Below are 17,811 nucleotides of genomic sequence, written 5' to 3' on the forward strand. Positions count from 1 at the left end.
AAAAAAAAAAAAAAAAAAAAGCCAAGTCTAGCATATCTTATCCTTCAGTTTTGAATTTAAAGTATTACTTTGATGGACATGTACATACTTAATTTAGACTATTGACATGTACTTGTAATTATTACAATAAGATGCAAGTGGGCCAGTGGGGTAATTGGAACAATTAAGATTGTAAGAAAATGCATATAGTGGATCTTATAGTGAGGATTATAGTTTAGATATATTCAAAAATAAAATATTTTTTGTGTTAGAGGGGATAACTAATATAAATGAAGTAAAAATGTAAAAGTGAAAACTATTGGAGGAATTGGAAAATCTAAAATTATAACATTTTTAAATGTAGAATCTTACCACATATAAAATGGTAACACTTTGAAAATGAGTCAAATCAAAATTAGTTCAACCTAAGTTGGTTATGTAGAACTAGTAGGAGGTAGGACATTGAAATAGTTTTAAGCAAGGGAAAAGCTAAAAAGTTGCACTTTAATTTTTAGAAAGGGAAAGGGATGGCCAAGGAAGCAAAGAGATTGCAAGGAAAATTTTTTATTTTATTTTTATATTTTTTCCTTTAAAAGAACTAAAAAATACCATTTGTTTTTTCTACTATTATGGAAAAGGAAAAAAAAAATGTTAAAAGACAATTTCATCAATACACTATTACTTCATAACGCAAAAGGAAGAGGGTAAAACCGATTTTTTTTTTAAATGGTTCCTTAGGAAGAACACCATAAAATTTGTGCTTTTTAAAGAAATATATTGAACAAACACCTTAATTTAAATGGAAAAAATAAACATAGTTATAGTATCATATTATGCAGACAAACTCAATTACAAAAACTTAAAAGATCGAAATTATATAAAAATGATAGTTATATGTGAATAGTTAATGATGACATATTTTGCAATTATGGGTAAAAATATGAGTATTATGGAGATTTTAGGTGAGAAAGAGAGAAATATTTTGTGTATTTTTATTATATTTTTTTTTGTACAAATTAAGAAAAATGCCATGTTTTGAAAATAAAGTTAAATTACACACTATTAATCTTATAACAATTTATTTATTTTTGTTTAGAAATTTTCGAAAATAAGTCACTCTAGGCAGAATCCAAAGAAGTTTCACACAAATCACATTTTCAATAGGAAGTAAAAAACGGGGGATTGAGAAGATCAAGGATAGAGCCAAACATGCATGCAAGCAATAGCATGGTCAAAATAATACTGCGTCAACTTTAGACATCAAATAATCATTTTCTACAGTACTATTACACCTCTAGATTCTCTCCTCCTTCTAAATTGGAGAATTATCTTTTTCCTTTCTCTATTTTTTGCCCTCCTATTAATATATATATATATATATATATATATATATATATATATATATATATATATATATATATATATATATATATATATATATATTTTTTTTTTTTTTAATTTTTTTTTGCCCTCCTATTAATTTACTTGCAAAATAAATTTTAGTTTATCCTATACAGAATTACAAAATATACACCGAATACTCAATAATAGAAGATTTGTTTCCGCAACTATTTACTAACACATTCCTATTACTTATACCTTTTTCTTTATAAACGCCGATAATCAATATTTGTAAATTTATAAATAATACGAGTATATCTGGCACATTAATAATGATCTCCTCCGTAGATTTTATTCATACTTCATACTCCGTATTTAGTTTCATTTATTCACCTAAAGAAAAAAAGAGTGCAGTTAAAGTTTAGCTGTACTATAGTCATGGTCGAATTAAAAACACGATAACCCAAAACTGTAATTAAAAAATTCAACAACTTGTATTAAATAGATATAATAACTTTATTATTAATTATTATTCTTCATTTTTGGATTAATGAATCTTCTTATTGAGTAAATTTCCCCTCTTTTTTCTCTCTCCTCTGCAAATAATTTTCCCAAATTATCAAATATATTTCACTTTCCACCCTTCTTCTTCGACAACTAATCATCACTGTCGGCATCAACTTCACCAGCTTCTCTTCCTCTTTCTCTCTCCTCCATTGATACAAACCTTCACTTCAACGATTCAGGTTAGTTTTTTTTTATTGTTTGCTTGATTTTTTAGGGTTCTTGTGATTTTACTGGACTTCTGTTTGAATCGATTTTGACTTCGTTTTTAGATCTAAGGTTTAGGTTTTTGATCTTGTTTTTGAAGTTTAATTTGTGTTTGATCACTTTGTTGTGTTTGATTTCAGTTTTAATTTATTTTTGTGGTGAGTTTGATTATGAGTTTGACTATGTTGCAGTGATTGAATTGGAGAGAGATGGCGAATCGGAAAGAAGATGAGAAGAATGAGAAGATTATACGAGGTCTTCTGAAGCAACCTGGAAATCGCAAGTGTATTAATTGCAATACTTTGGTAATGTTTGATGTTATTTGAGTAGTGAAATTGCTTGGAATTGATACAGTTATATGTTTGGGAACTGTTTTTATATGGCTGAATGCTGATTGTTAATTCTGTGGCAATTGTTTTGTTGTTCCTGGCCGAATAGGTTTAGGCTTTTGCATTGTTCTGATTAGCTAGGGAATTGAAAAATTGGCTACTTGTATCGATTTTTCTTAGGAAATTAGTGTGGAGATTGATGTCTTTTGCATGCTGAGAGTTCCAATTAGCACTACGAGGCAAGAATGAGTATCTACTTAGTTATTAGGCGCCTTTTACGGTTACGTACTTGTATTAAGGACTTGCAAATTATTGGTTTATTGTGTTGGTATTTGAAACTAAGTGGAGTTATTTGTTCATAATGAGTAGTGATAAAAGGATGGTTATGAGGATGGATGATAATGGGTGGAGGAAATAGGAGGTAACTGTATTTTTTATGAACTATCATATTCTTTATTTGGTAGTTCTGCAATATAGGATTGTTGGCTTAATCTTTAGGTCACGAGTTCATTAAATAGAATTGTCGACATGCTTGGAAAGTTACTAGGAATTTCACTTTGGATGGGGAATGAGATTACTTATTGATTTGTTATAGAAATCTCGTTGAATATGCAGTAGGGGGAAGAGGGACTATCCTTTGAACTCCATAATTCAGTTTTAGCCCTTAAAATAGTAGTTGACGTGAGAAAATATACTAATTCTGATGATAAATGCTTAAGGCCAAACCAACATTTGTACATGATTGTACGTTCTTTAAAATATAATACAAAGTATTTGTTTATCTAGGTAGCAACTTATTACCTTATACACGACCTCTTTATTATTTACGTTTTATTGGGGTCATTACTATCATTGTGATCACATGTTAGATCAGTTGTGAACTGACCTCATGTATGACATGTTAAATTCTACATTATGGAAAGAACACAAATATGTGTCCTTGTCTTTTTACATCTTTGAATGTTTAGGTCGCTCTATATGGAGAGTGATTATGTGTCTTTTTTTTTTTTTTTTCCCCATACAGGGGAGATGTTCAGTTTCTTATAAGTAATATTTAGGAGTACTTATATTAGTTTAGTTTCTATTATGATTCTTTGGGGGCTTTATCATACAATCGAATATTTGATAGTTTGAACACTAAATGGTTGACAGGAGTGTAATTTTTGGCTTGTGTGTTCTGCACTTATGCCTCAACTTGACATGTTTTCCTACTCAACTTTCACATTTATGTGTGCTTGTGAGGAATAACCTAGGATCTGGCTGTGTGATTCAGTAGTGCTGTGACTGCTGTCTAGCTAGCTTCTGTATTCGCATCTTGTTATGTAATACTCTTTCCGTTTCATTGTTATGGTTACACTTACACATTTCATAAGAACTAAGGGAAAGATTGGAAAGTAACAGTGTGTTTGGATTGAAGGAAATGGAGGGAAAGGAAGGAAAGGGAAATGGAGAGATGGAATATCTTTCATTTGGATAACAAATGTGGAAGGAAGGGAATTGGAGGGGAGAGAAATGGAGGGATTAAATTGTAGGAAATTGATCCCTCCAACAATGGAGAGATTTGGAAGGAAAATTCAACATTCTTCCCTCCCCTCCTTTTCTCCTCCCTCCCCTTCTTTTCCTTCCTCCTTTTTTTATCCAATCACAGTGTAAAAGAGAAAAGTGGAAGCATTTTGTAAAAAAGTTGATAATAAAGTAATGTAAGTAGTTGAATGTTGTAAGAAAAAAAATAAAGTAATTTACGTTGTGAACTGTTGTAAGAAAATTTTTTACAATATATTGTGTATAGTGTTGTAAGTAAAAGATAATAGCATAAGGTATTGGGAAAAAATGGAGAAGAAGTAATGTAATATTGTGGGTCATAATGTCAAATGTCAAAAGTTGATAAAGTTGATTGTAACCGTACGAGTAAATTAAATGACCCATATTTAAAAAAGGCGCGCCTAGGTGCATGCCTTGTGGCATTTTTTTTTGTATATATATGTATTTTTTAATTTTTGGGTCTAGGTAAGTGATCTTAGTGAGTCGAACAGCTTTTTTCCAAGATATGTTCCCACTTCATATAAAGTGTGTCTCACTTCAATGAGGTACAGAAAATCGCTATTGCCTTGAGCATATTTATACATTGGTAATAGCTAAAAGTAAACTCTATCCATACATTATAATGTGTAACAGAGGGAGTATTAGGCAATCATATATGGAATGCATAACCATTGGATTTGTTGCTACTTCTCCAAAGATTTTGGAGTTGAATTATATTCTGTTGCATGCTGGAATTCAGTATTAACCATTGATCCAAGATACTGTAAGATTCATTCTTATACTTCACATGCTTCTTATACCAAAGAAAGCAGGCTTCGAGATTATCTCTTTAAGTTTCTATCTATTGGAGGTGTGCTCAGTTTGATTTGTTTCTCATTTTCAATCAGCTGTATTGGAAATGTGATTTTAATCATGCTCTTTTGATTATGTAAATTCTATGTATCTATAAAGATTTTCATCCAAGGAACAAACATTTGTATGTGTAGTAATGTACTGATTTCTATTTTTCCACCAGGGTCCCCAATATGTTTGCATCACTTTCTCAACATTTGTTTGCACTACTTGTGGTGGGATTCAGTAAGTGCTCCTTTGCTCAGCAGTGATGCTTGGTTTAGCTTCTCCATATATGTATTTTTACTCTTGTTGAGTCAAGAGGTGCAACAAGGGTGTTTTATTTATTCTGCCAATGTTAAATTTTTTCAGCCGTGAATTCACACACCGAGTAAAGTCAGTATCAATGGCCAAATTTACACCGCAAGAAATTGCTGCACTTCAAGCTGGAGGAAATGAGGTATTTTTTTCTTCTTCTCTCATGGATCATTTGAGGTTTCTCATGAGGTCCTTATACCACCTATTATCATCACAGTGGGCAAAGGAAATACACTTCAAAGAATGGGACCCTCAGCGGCAAACTGCTCCTGATAGCAGGTGAGTTCTTATTGGTTTTACTGGACTGTGCTAGTGTAATCTTATTTGTGATCATTGCCATTTTTTTGGGTGGGGGACGAGAAGCATTTGTTATACTATCTTCCTGGGTTGGCGATTGTCTCCACAGTGTTTACAGAGCTGCCACTTTTGTTTTTTTTTTTTTTCTCCCTTTCTTCTAATGATCTATGAACCATAGTGGGAACAAAGAAATATTCCCTCTGTTCTCTCTGATAGTGTGTTCTAGACTCTGGTCCTCTAGGGATGGCCACGAATAGATCCTCTCACAAACAGTTTGGACTCATATTGCAAAGAAGTTTGACTTGTCTTGACTGGTTTTGTAAATGAGCAAGGCTTAAATTGATTATGATAGTTTGAGTTCTAAATGAATTCAACTCAATATCACTTGAATTCTGCTTGTGGGTTTGTGAATATAAGAAACATAATACATATCTTCCAAATTTTGTGAGTTTGTTTCATGTCCTATACGGCTATGCCCCATTACCTCCAAAGCTTTAACTTATAAAGAAAAGGTAATTCTTAGCACAAGTTTCTCTAGTCAAACATTACCCTAGAGGGGAGCAGAAAAAGAAAATCACGTAATTTATTATGTTATTTGAACATTGTAATCTTGCCAAGCTCAAACTCAATGAGATGATGCAAAACTTGAAAATTTTCTACTAGCAAAGCCCAAGCTAGTCAATGTAGTTTGATTCGGCCAATTTTGGTGTTATTAATAAAATAAAACCTGGTCATGCTGGAGTTTGACTCAGCTTGTGAGCAGTTCTAATGTTTTCCTTGCTATTTTGGTTTGTCCAATCTTATTGTCATCTTTACTTTTTAATGCATAATGCTGATACACGAATGGCTACATCCTATTAACTTCAGCTCCTACTACTAGGACATTATCTTTGGAATGAAAGGAGTGTTGCATGCTGAAAATAACAAGTTTTCACTATGCTATTCTGTATCCTGGTCATTTCTTAATTTTATGTTACTCCCTTGCAGCAACGTGGACAGACTTCGGGACTTTATCAAGCATGTGTATGTGGATAGGAGATATAGCGGTGAAAGGGGCAGCGACAGACCTCCCCGTGGAAAACTGGTTAGATGCTCTGATATGATGACTAACATATTCTTGTAAATTTGGCTGGTCAGGGGTAGGATTAGCACTTTTGTCTATCTTGATGTCTTGCCGGGTGGGATATGCACCGGGGTGTTTTAGAAGATAAAAGATTGGCTTAGGTTAGGTGGTGTTTCTTTGAAGGAAGTCTAACAATAATTTTTGTAATATATTGTTGCATTCCCTTGTGTATTGTTTAAATCTTGGTTTGTATGCTTCTTAGGGTGACAAAGAAGAACCAAATGAAAATAGGAGATCGGATGCTTATCAGAGTGGATCTCGAAGCCCACCGTACGATGATAGATATGAACGCCGTTCTAGTGGCAGGTCAAGTCCTGGCTATGATGCAAGAAGTCCAGGATATGATCAAGACAACCAGAGGCACAGTGACTATGGGAGAAGTCCTGTCCGCCCTGGGATTATCAATAATTGGCGACGGGAAGACAGGTTTTCCAATGGGAGGAAATCTGATGATCGTCATAGTTCTGATGGGGAGGGTAAGCCTGAAATCAGGTCGCCAGATAGCCAAAAGGATTCTGTTGTCCCAAGCCTTCCTGCTGTACGGCCTGTTGGGGAGATATTGGGGGATAATGTTGTACCTCTTCGCATTAGTGAGCCTCCAAGAGCCAATAGCGGCAGGGTTGTTGATGGCCCTAAAATTACCCAGGTGATGATACTATGACATAATGTTGTACCTCTTCGCATTAGTGAGCTTCCAAGAGCCAATAACGGCTCACTTTGCATCTCTATACCTACCATATTGTATTGCTGCAACCAATGTATTCTGAACACCTTTAATAATCTGTTTTGCAGAGAACTGCCTCTTCTAGTAGTTTGGCATCTAGCAATGGAAATCCCGTAGAACCTAAAAAGGAAACATCATTGATTGATTTTGATGCTGAGCCAGAACCGCCGGTGACTGCTGCTGCAACACAAGCTCAGCAATCAACTACTGATCAATCGATTGTCCAGCCAACAAGTACTCAAAGTGATAATGATTGGGCTTGTTTTGACAGTGCTCCAGTGGATAAGGTGTCTCAAGCACCTCAAAGTACGAATCCACTGGACTCTCTTACGGAGTTGTCAGTTCCAATTCCTGGCCATTCATCTGGATCCACTAGTGGCAATGCTGCTCCCATGCCTTCAAATGGCATGTTCCCCTCATCAACTAGTGGCGATTTGCTTTTTGCTTCTGTGGGTAGTACATCAACAGATGCATTCCCTGGGGCTGCTCCTGCATCCTCACCATTGACCACTTTGTTATCTTTCCCATCTGGAGGTGCTGTGGCTGGTTCTAACTTGCCACCAACATTGCCCTCAAATGGTGGTAACTATCAGCAGTATGGGATGCAGCATCAGCAACAGGCTTTCACCCATAATGCTGGTGGTCAGCCTGCTGCTGCACAATTGGCTTCAGGTTTTCCTAATGGTTTTAGTAGTCAGGTAACATTAACTACAAATCCTAACCTTTTCACTGTAAAGATGCTGAGGTCATGTTGTTGACATTTTGCCTTAATTACTCAGGGTGTGGCTGGCAATCCTGCTGCACAACCTTCTCAAGTTATTGCAACTCTTCAGTCACAAACAGTTGAAGTTAAACCCAATGATAGAAGAGAACTTCCTGCGGTATAGATGTGCTTGCTTTTTATGATCTTTTTAATGTTCAGTAGGTAGATTATCTCATAATGCCTTCTTAAATTCTCTACAGGATCTCTTTACTGCTACATACTCGTTTGCGCCTTATCAAGCTCCTGGTTGGCGACCTGGTGTCAGTGGTATGTATCCTGGCATGCAATATCCGATGCAGTATAACCCGGCAATGGTATGTCAAACCCTTATATTTGAATTACTCTTTTTATAGGTTTTACTAAACAAATATATGCTTTCATGTGCTTACAAATATGCTAATTTGGTACGTGCATGTTGCAGTCTATGCCAACATTTCCGCAGCAAACATTTCCACAGCCAAACAAATCATCTAATCCTTTTGATGCTGAAGGATCTTCTGGGCAACCTGCAGCGGTAGGCCATTAAATTACTTTGAAATAACTATTCTTTGTGTGCATTTAGGTCGAACTGTGGAAATAAAATTAAAAATAAATAAATGAGTAAAATTGTGGAAAGATTCAGGTTTAGGGTGGAAATTAGTAAAAGTAGATATAGTCACCTGTAGTTTTTGTATTCTGTTTTCCAGAGAGTCACAGAAGGCAATTATTATTCATCAAAATGGATTGAGTATCCAAGTCTTGAGTATGACTACCTGAAAATCTTACCATCTAAAGTAGCCGACTTTTGTTGAGTGATACTTCATGTATGTTTTACATGCTATGTTATAAAATAGTCGCATATACTATGGTATGATATTTATCACCTTTCTTAATTAGTAATGCTTTATGATCAGAATTTTTCATTTTTCCCCAACTATACTATAATTGATAGGGTGAGGATGGGGTCCCTACTCATTTATTGAGTTTATAGTGAAATCATGTTATGTTCTTAATTAGAAGGGACTGAAATGATGTGATTATCATGTCCAAACGAAGGAAGTGATATTTTTGAGAGAGATTTATTGCCTTCATGAACCTTTTTTGACCTTACTATCCATACGTCTATGTGTGTGTGTGTGTTTTTTAAGACTCTTCACATAAAATTACTCTCAGAAGTACAGGAAAGTACTCATAAGTTAATATAGAAGTTCAGATAAATTTAGATAAACTTGAAATTTTTTGGGTGAAGCAGATGAGCTTTAATCAGAGGTTAACTATGGAAATTTGTATCCCTTTTAGTTGTGGTTCTTGTGAAATCACTGCAATCTCACAACCCAGTTTATATGGCTTTCACATGTGGGCATCAAGGACAACTTTGTTAATAATTATCCTTGCATACACAAAAGCTTTCTGGCACTAACATTGTGGAATTGTTGATTTCCGGTTCCCCACTTCTAACAAGTACGGTCATCCTATTTGAATTTTTTGTCAGTACCCTCTTAGGATGGGAAGTGGGGACGGTTAAGCATTTAACTTGTAACTATGTTGCACAATTAAATACTCAAAACATTATTCTTGATGATTCCTAAAAATATTCTTTTTGTTGTGGGGCCTCAAGCAAAGGTCCTATATACCCATGATGATATTACCAAGTTGTTGCTGTTTAGACAATTTAGTTGCCTCTCGGTCAATCTTTTTGTCGATTGACTGATCTGTCTGTAAAGTTGACTCACCTTTAAGGTTTTAGTTCTCTTGAACGACAAGTCTTTTCTTATATAAACTAGGCCCCTGTGACACTGCTATGTTTTTCATTACTATTTGTAGGCTTTTTGTGCAATCAAATTGTTCAAATTGGGTTGGTTGTTGCCATTAGTTACTAAACACACTTTGTGTCTGACCTGTAGCCATGAAGAGGTGCTAGAATAGTGGAATGTATTGCAGACTGTTGTAAATCTTTTATTTACACAGTAAATGCATTAAACATCAAGATAGGAAAAAGTCTAATCTGAGTTTTACATGTGGCTTTAAACTGGAGGATGTAAATTTTGTAATGAAAATTTTAAACCCTAAACAAATGCTTTGATGCAGTTCCCTTCTATGTCAACTTTGCATGCTGCTCTTCCCAATGCAGCGGCTCCAGGAGGCGTAGTGCATCCTTCCAACATTGGTACTACTGCTATACCTTATGGATCAGCCATGCCAGGTGCTAATTCGATTCCTCCTCAGATGTCAACAGTGCATCCAGCTGCACCGTCTCTCGGATCAGCCATGCCAGGCGGTAATTTAATGCAACCTCCAGTCTTTCAGCCATAATCTAAATTGTCTTTGTTTTTCAAACAGAACAGAGTTACTTTACTGTTGCTTTAGAAAGTGGGTCGTTGTGGACATAGTGAGGCCCAATGTGCTTTGTTTTAGTTTCTGACATTTGCTCCATATTGCCAGGACCATACATGGGCCAGCAATTACCCCCTAACATGGCATCATCCAGGTGAATACTTATATCAGACCTTAAAATTATGTTTGTTAATGCTCAATATCTTATTTCCTGAATGAGTAGATTTATGCAAATTAATTTTTGATATGACATCAAGTTTTCAGTTTGAGCATCACTTTATGGTTGTCTATAGTTATTAGAAGTATATGAAATCTAGTGTAGATTGTAGCTTGAATTCCTATACAATTTTCGATTTCCTTTCCTATAAAACACATTGCATTCATTGAACTTGGAGTTAATTATGCAGGCCTCAGGGATTCGGTAGCTTTGGTAATGAAGTGCCTGCTTTTGCCTCATTGAATCCGGCTGCTGCCATGCCGAACCCTTCCCTTGGTGGGAACCCATTTGGCTGAAAAGCAAAAACTCGTCTTGCTGCACCCCCGTAAACAATTCTTTTGTGGCTATGTTAAGTCCTTGTGTAGAGTAGATACATCAATACTCCACCTCAATTAGGAAGTTTTGAGGTTTTGGGGCGTAGGTTCATTTGCCTTGTTCCCATGTAAAGATATTTTGCACCTGTATGTAGAATACATCCAGAGAATATGAAGAGACGAAGAGTAAATCTTGTGATTTAAAAGAAGCATGAAAGACTGCGGAATTGCCATATGTTCCATTTTTGGAGTCTCGCTCATTTAGATGATGGATCAGCCTTTGGCAATTGCTCTAAGCTTCTGCACTCTAAGTTGTAACAATTTTTTTTAATCTTATTGTAACCTAGTTTGGAGTCTACTGCTTTTATACCGGTAAGCGGCATCCATTTGTGAAAAATATATTTTAGTTGGCTTGTTAGAACTCTTTTTGTATCCCTTTTAAATTTTTTATTTTTTATTTCCAATTTATTTATGTGAATATAGATGTTTTGTTTGAATAAATATCTTGTCATATCATTATATGAGACTTTTCTGGTTGTGTTCCATTTTGCAGCTTCTAAATATTACGTGCAATAACCACATATTTCTTAGTTCTTACTTATATTAGCCACACCTTTTTCTAAATTTTTCTTTTTATTCTATTCTTTATGTGTTAAAATTTGATTGAATATCGTAGACTTGTAGTATCTCTAGATAAACTATTCTCCACTAGAACAGTCTTTATCGGTTGAAGTTGAAGGTTACCTGAGTTGGTTAGACTCTTCCCATCCACCAAGTGGCAAAGGTTTAAACTATATGGGAGGGGAAGGGGTTGTTGGCTGGTTGCAGTCGGCATTGACTGGACCGAGGGTTTCCTTGCAATACAACCCCAAGCCCTGACCTTTGTTATAAGCTCACAATGTTATTATGTACTCCGTAGAATAAATACTCTACCAGCCCCATGACGATGGTTGAATCCTTAAGAGTTATCCGCCACAGAAATTGTTTGTGTTCAGGGACGTCAATGAGCCAATGTTTTCGTGAACAGCTTGATCGAATTTTGGTTTGGTTTTGCTCATTGACATCCATATTTGTGCTCAAACATAGCAGGAATATGACCATCTTTATTTTTTTTTAACAGAAAGAGCAAGACAGAACAAGGAGTAAAAAGAGTATAACCACTTCAGCCTTTCCTGCAAGATCATGGACTAACACTATATTTTCTCCGCTAACAACAGATCAGCGAGCAAAAGGAGAAAGAGCGTCCTATTGTTCTAACATCATTTTGCAGTGAGGAGATGTCACATGATCCCAACGCTGTTGCAGTCTTGCAAGTCTTTTCTGAATCAGTTAAGATCGAAATCTGCTCAATATTACTTGCCTTTCACTTCCATTACGCCCTTCAGAATCACACATCCTTCCGTATGCAGGGGAGAAACAGCTGATATTTCTCATTACTGAAGTCTTTCAAAAATTTCATTGTCACTGCCGATCTTTGATTTGTTCCCCGGCTAGCTTGATGACTTTGAGAGATCTTACACCTCTTAACCATCTTTAAATCATTAATGCTTATTTTGGTATGCGCATCCTCGGTTTCTTGAATCACAGACTTACATGTATTCTCATCCCATACTAGAAAATCTAAGCTTCTAACAAAGGGAGATCAAAATTGTTTTGGTAACACCCAAGTGACCTAACACTAAATGTATATTTTTCTTTCATCTCTAAATAAGAATAAATATAGCACCCTATATACAAATGAATATTGTGATATCACAAAAATCATCAGGAAACCCTTTTGTAGAATTGTAGTTTGTACTAGAGTCATTTCATCAGTCACAAGGAGAGTACAAATTACTGATACCGTATAGTTGTATGTATACCGAGTCAATCGGGTCGGGTAATTTTGAACACCCTTACGATCTGTATATATACCAACAGCCAACTCAAAAAGTCAAATTCCTCCAGAATTCTGATATTTGTCTTTTCTTCTCTTGTCAATGTCAAATGAAGACAGCTTTAGATGGGCAGATCTTGTCTTGATAAAGAATAAATAAGGCTGTTTTTTTGTTCAGGGGAATTCATCTGCTTGTCTGCTCTTTAGTATTACTGGTGCTACAACTCCTACAAGCATCCATACTGCATCAAAACATGATTTTTAATTTTTAAATTTTGTAAGAATATTTATATATTTTTTTTTTTAAGGAAAAAGAATTATTTAGAGCACAAAAAGTAAGACAATGTCAAGGGTTCTGATACTTACTGTATACACAGGCTGCTATCCATTCATTCACTACTCTGACCCAAGTGCTTGTCCAACCTACATCAATTGTCCACCTGCAAAACAAGCATTAGTCTCTTTTGAAATTTGAACAATGGTTTGAATTCGAAACCTGCTTGTCTTAAGTGAGACGCGCAATAAGTCATGACTCAACCGTTAAACAAGTCATCTTTTTACATCCTCAAAAAAAGATTTATATCGCATAAAATTACTTTTATCAAAATGTTATGGCAAGTCCGCCCTCATAAAATTACACCCATCATTTGTCCTACTAAGGTAGGTTTTGTAACAAATGAGATGTATAAAACTTGTAATATCATTAAGGTCAATCAAATGTCACTACAAACTCTTTTTACTTATATGTTTCCAATTCAAGATCAAAGTATTGTTGATTGCAAGTTATTATAAGAAAACAAATTAAAGAAAAACTACATTTTAAAAATAAAATAACCATAGAAAACTTACTTCTTCATTGCATGATGTGTATTCCAACCAATGAGCAACATTGCAAAGTACATGGCTCCAGTCGCAAAAACAAAATGGAAGAAACCATAACCATATGGAATCCCATCGTCGTCTGGCTGTTTATCTTTTTTCTTGAACTGCACATGTTCGTTATTGTTTTGTTACTTTCAAGTTAATAGCTATTAACTCCGGCTAATCAAGGGAAAATGAGAGAAGATTATGACCTGAAAGCATTGGGAATCAATGCCTGTTGAAAAGGTGGCGATCACTATGGTGAGTAGTGCAACAACAAAGCTCTGCATGAACAAACAAAACTTAGTCTTTCATTTGTTTCCCTTCAATTTTTGAGTTTATAACTTGCAATTTATTCTAAAATTGTCATTTAGAGATGTCAAGAAGTTCCTAGGAACTTACAATGATGGTAAGCCAGTCAGTTTGATTTGAACCTTCCGACCTCTTGTTGCATTTCGTTCCTGGAGGCTCACTATGAACAAAGCAATGTGATTGAATGTAAGAACACGAGTTTTAAGCAGAAGTTTGGTCATCAGAAGTAATCTATATAGTAAATTCGGGCTTGCCTTCGGATTGCACCCCAGCATAGATACACAATGTAAAGTCCCATTAACCCAGGAGTCAGGTATCCAGCACTGATCTGCAGAATTCGGAAATAAACAATGATATTAGATGCATAAGACATTGTTGCTTATACCAAGCAGTTCGGAAAGCAACTTCTTTATCAAAATAACTTACTCTAGGTTGCATGGAGACGCTTGTCATCAACTGCAGAAGTACAAGAGTCCAAGTGATGAAAAAAATGTTTTGGAGACATGATGTTTCTGGTGCATACCAGATGTACATCAAGATTATCCCAACTATGCTCAGAACATACGCGGTGGTGGCAGTAAACATCATATGGACACGGCTGCAAAAGCAAGCATTTGTGTTTAGAAATATTTCTTCAATGCCACAAGGAAGCTAGGGAGTGCATTTTTTAAATTGACAAGATTTTTGTTTTTGTTCCTCCCTGGGAGATTACTAACATTTCCCTTTGTCATTCCCCCCAGTGTAGGATCACAGATCTAAACGATTTTGTGGTCATATTAGGAACAATCTAATGATCTCTACTAGTTATCTGAGGACAAAAGATCAAAAAATCGTACTCACCATCTATCTGCATACTTCTCTGACTGGCAACAATCATTCAGCCAGAAAATGAAACTGATCACACTTACAAGCTGGATTAAGAGAAAGATCCTGTAAGAATATAAAGAAAAGTGTAAGGAAAGTTCAATAAAAATATTTCAAAACACAAATTACTTATACAGGCACAAGATATATACCCAGCACCAAAATGCGCGATCTCTCCTGCATACAGAAAAAAAAAAAAAAATGATAAGTTTTTGGCCAAAAGAGTGCATAGATGTGAAAACAAGGTAGTTCAAAAGTTATTTGAGAGCACTGACCATACATCTCGACGATTGGGGTTGGAAGGAGAAATGGAATAATCATAAGCACAAAAAACATGCTAGATTTAGCAGACCACCAGCCTGAATGCCAAGTATCTCTTTGATCATGCACTTTTGAGGTACCGACAGTGGATAGGAACATCGCGAAGAAAAACAACTAATTTGTGGTTAAGGAGAACAATATTTTAGACAATCTCAAATCTAGAAGAATGAACATTCTCAAATTCTAATATAATTTTGAGAAGCTAAGGAGGTTGATTAGGATACAAAACATCCCATGCTCACGCGCAATACTCCTTCAGTGCCCAAGCAGTCTGTACCGGCTTTGCATCCTCTCAATCCTGTGCACATATAAAGGTTGAATGATTAGAAAGTTTCTTGGTATGAAATTTGAAGATCATTTATATCTTCAGCTATTTCATGTAATTTCATAGAAAGACCAACTGAATGTAAAAGTAATTCAAACAAGGGCCAATATGTTTAGGTAAGGCCTAGCCAAGTTCGATATACAGCTAAAATAAGCTCAAATAAGGATCAGAAAGTTGAGATAGAGAAAATATTAATTCAGATAAAATTCGGATGAACAGAATTAAGTCATAAATAGTTTGCATACAAGCCAGCATGGTTGCGCGTTCAGATTAATTGTTTATTGTTTGTAGCTCATTTTATGGTTGTAGTGTTGTACATTAGATTTAATTGATGATTATTCTTAGTGTAAATTGATATGCTATTAGTGATTGAGGTGAATAAAGGGGGCAAATTATGCAGCTAGTTGAACTTGGACACATATTGACTCCCCTAATAATGAAGAAAAAAGAAAGGATCAAAAGAACGACTTACTTGCCATCTCTTTCATTGCACCTTTGCCATAATCTCGAACAGCCCATGCTAGAAAATTTGTAATGAGGAAAATGAATCCATATACATATCTAGCCATCCATGGATTACAACCATAACGAAATTGGGCAAACCAAGACCCGTCTTTGATTACTCCCGGATACTTTTCCTTCACGGTGACGATGGCTGTGGTGGTGGGGGTGGGGGTGGGGGTGGCGGTGGCAGTGCTCGTGCTCATACCACTCTCCACATCCATTGCAATTTCAACAATTCCTTCACATCTGATATTTCATCGAGGCAAGAAATAAGACTCGAATATATTCCTCCACAACTCCCCTTCTCTTGATCTAGCAAAATCGAATGAGGTTCATAATTAATGTTGCCTAAAACATAGAATTTCCTTACAAACATATACAATTAAGAGCCTAATTAATGACAAATTATTACATCAAACTAGTACAATAAGACGAAAATCAAGACTCGTTATTGAACAATATTCTTAAGCCCTAGCTTACCTAAGAGCATATCATGCATATCATCAACATGATCATAAAAATCTCACACAAAACATTGTTATATAACAAATTTTACAACAAACTATACATTTGGTATGCAAGAATAGTTTCCTAGTTGATAAAGCTTTTATCCTACACCACTATTTTCATGTAGTTGCTTACTTTATAAGGCACTTCCAATGACTTCCCTAAATTGGATGAGATGCTTTCAAGGAACACCTTCTAAAAATAATAATTTCATGGGTTTACTAATTTTATCTTCAAACATTATTAGTGTGATAAAAATCATTCCCTATAAATCCCATTTCACTACATTAACAAATGTTAGCCATTTTCATAACAAAAGACAAAAACAGTAAAATTTCTTCCCAATTTACATGGAGAGAAAATCTACTGTAACAAATTTTAGATTCAAAAGATATTTTAGAGTCTTTTTTTGTCATTTCTATCAACATTATTATTAAAAAAAAAAAAAAATAGAATCTAAAAAAACAGATGGCAAGCCATTGAAACTTTACCGCAAAATCAGTAAAACCCAAAACACCCAGAAAGGTATCTGATCATATTAACACAAAATAACACCATAATTCTTACTTAAAACAAGATTAAACATCATAATTATAAATATACTTAAAAACCCAAAACCCAGAAACAGAGTAACTTCATAAATACAACATACATTGCAAATTAAACAAAAATTGAACTACCCAGAAGCCAAAATGTGGTAATTAACATGAAAATGAAGTGAAATTGCAAAAAATGAGGTAAATTAGAGTTGGGTATTACCAGAAATCAAGAATTGCAATCTGAGGAGAGAGAATGAGCCATTCAGAAAACAGAGATCTATGCAGTAATTCTGTAAAAGTATCTTCAAGAATAAACCTTTTTCAGCTCATTCAGCTCAATTTATTTATCTCTTTTTCACTTTCGGCGATTAAGACAATTTGGTAATCTGGGGTAAAAAAATATGAGGAGAGAGAAAGTGTAAAAGATCAAGTTATAAGTAAGTTTTCTCTGTCTCTGTTCATGATTTTGTTTCTGCAAATTCTTTTTATATATAGGCTAGCTTTATTAAATTGAGTAGCTTTTATTTTAACTTTATTTTTTTTATTTTTTTGTTTTTATTTATTTATTTAATTAGTTAATTACAAATTCTTATATGTGACCGGCTATCACGAGAGTTACTTGGTCAATATTACGAGATTACTTTGTTAATGTTAATGGGGTTACTTGGTAGGTTTTACCATGTTATAGAGATTACTCTGTTGGTGTTAATAGGATTACCCGATCAGTGTTATAAGGGCCACTTAGTTAATATTACAGTGGTTATTCAGTTAATATTACAAATTTACAGGGGTTATTCAATCAGTGTTATAAAAGTTATTTTGTTATTTTACAAATGATCC

The 17,811-nt window shown here is 34.9% G+C and overlaps 2 protein-coding genes across 3 annotated transcripts; one reads left to right on the plus strand and one right to left on the minus strand.

The window, feature by feature from the left end:
- Positions 1-1,875: 1,875 nt before the first annotated feature.
- LOC145579855 (uncharacterized) lies at positions 1,876-11,340 on the plus strand. The gene is made up of 14 exons (XM_081637140.1): positions 1,876-2,066; positions 2,283-2,396; positions 4,978-5,039; positions 5,166-5,253; positions 5,329-5,390; positions 6,396-6,492; positions 6,734-7,177; positions 7,324-7,953; positions 8,035-8,136; positions 8,219-8,332; positions 8,440-8,532; positions 10,086-10,275; positions 10,440-10,485; positions 10,739-11,340. The coding sequence occupies exons 2-14, from the start codon at positions 2,301-2,303 to the stop codon at positions 10,842-10,844; spliced, it is 2,130 nt and encodes a 709-aa protein (XP_081493266.1). The 5' UTR covers positions 1,876-2,066; positions 2,283-2,300; the 3' UTR covers positions 10,845-11,340.
- A 591-nt stretch (positions 11,341-11,931) lies between these two features.
- LOC145579856 (uncharacterized) lies at positions 11,932-17,449 on the minus strand. 2 transcript variants are annotated; one of them, XM_081637142.1, is made up of 13 exons: positions 17,192-17,449; positions 15,894-16,237; positions 15,321-15,394; positions 15,051-15,210; positions 14,928-14,952; positions 14,752-14,841; positions 14,338-14,509; positions 14,166-14,239; positions 14,002-14,071; positions 13,812-13,883; positions 13,588-13,724; positions 13,105-13,178; positions 11,932-12,965 (listed from the first exon to the last, which is right to left on the minus strand). In XM_081637142.1, exons 2-13 carry the CDS (start codon positions 16,144-16,146, stop codon positions 12,913-12,915), a joined length of 1,254 nt encoding a protein of 417 aa, XP_081493268.1. In that variant the 5' UTR covers positions 16,147-16,237; positions 17,192-17,449; the 3' UTR covers positions 11,932-12,912. The 2 variants fall into 2 exon arrangements, with proteins under 2 accessions (XP_081493268.1, XP_081493267.1); XM_081637141.1 differs by having other exon boundaries at positions 11,932-12,980; positions 17,192-17,448.
- Between the last annotated feature and the right edge of the window lie 362 nt (positions 17,450-17,811).

The sequence above is a fragment of the Chenopodium album genome, chromosome 14, assembly GCF_948465745.1.
Source record: "Chenopodium album chromosome 14, dcCheAlbu1.1, whole genome shotgun sequence".
NCBI lineage: Eukaryota > Viridiplantae > Streptophyta > Magnoliopsida > Caryophyllales > Amaranthaceae > Chenopodium > Chenopodium album.

What these genes read in the sequence shown, in the direction of transcription:
- LOC145579856 (XM_081637141.1), bottom strand. Translation starts at nt 16,146, where the DNA reads ATGGATGTGGAGAGTGGTATGAGCACGAGCACTGCCACCGCCACCCCC. An exon ending in GCGTGAGCATGGGATGTTTT is followed by an intron (nt 15,211 to 15,320) that starts GTATCCTAATCA and finishes ACCACAAATTAG; the next exon opens with TTGTTTTTCTTCGCGATGTT. An exon ending in CCCAATCGTCGAGATGTATG is followed by an intron (nt 14,953 to 15,050) that starts GTCAGTGCTCTC and finishes TTCTGTATGCAG; the next exon opens with GAGAGATCGCGCATTTTGGT.
- LOC145579855 (XM_081637140.1), top strand. Translation starts at nt 2,301, where the DNA reads ATGGCGAATCGGAAAGAAGATGAGAAGAATGAGAAGATTATACGAGGT. An exon ending in GACCTCCCCGTGGAAAACTG is followed by an intron (nt 6,493 to 6,733) that starts GTTAGATGCTCT and finishes TATGCTTCTTAG; the next exon opens with GGTGACAAAGAAGAACCAAA. An exon ending in CCTAACATGGCATCATCCAG is followed by an intron (nt 10,486 to 10,738) that starts GTGAATACTTAT and finishes TTAATTATGCAG; the next exon opens with GCCTCAGGGATTCGGTAGCT.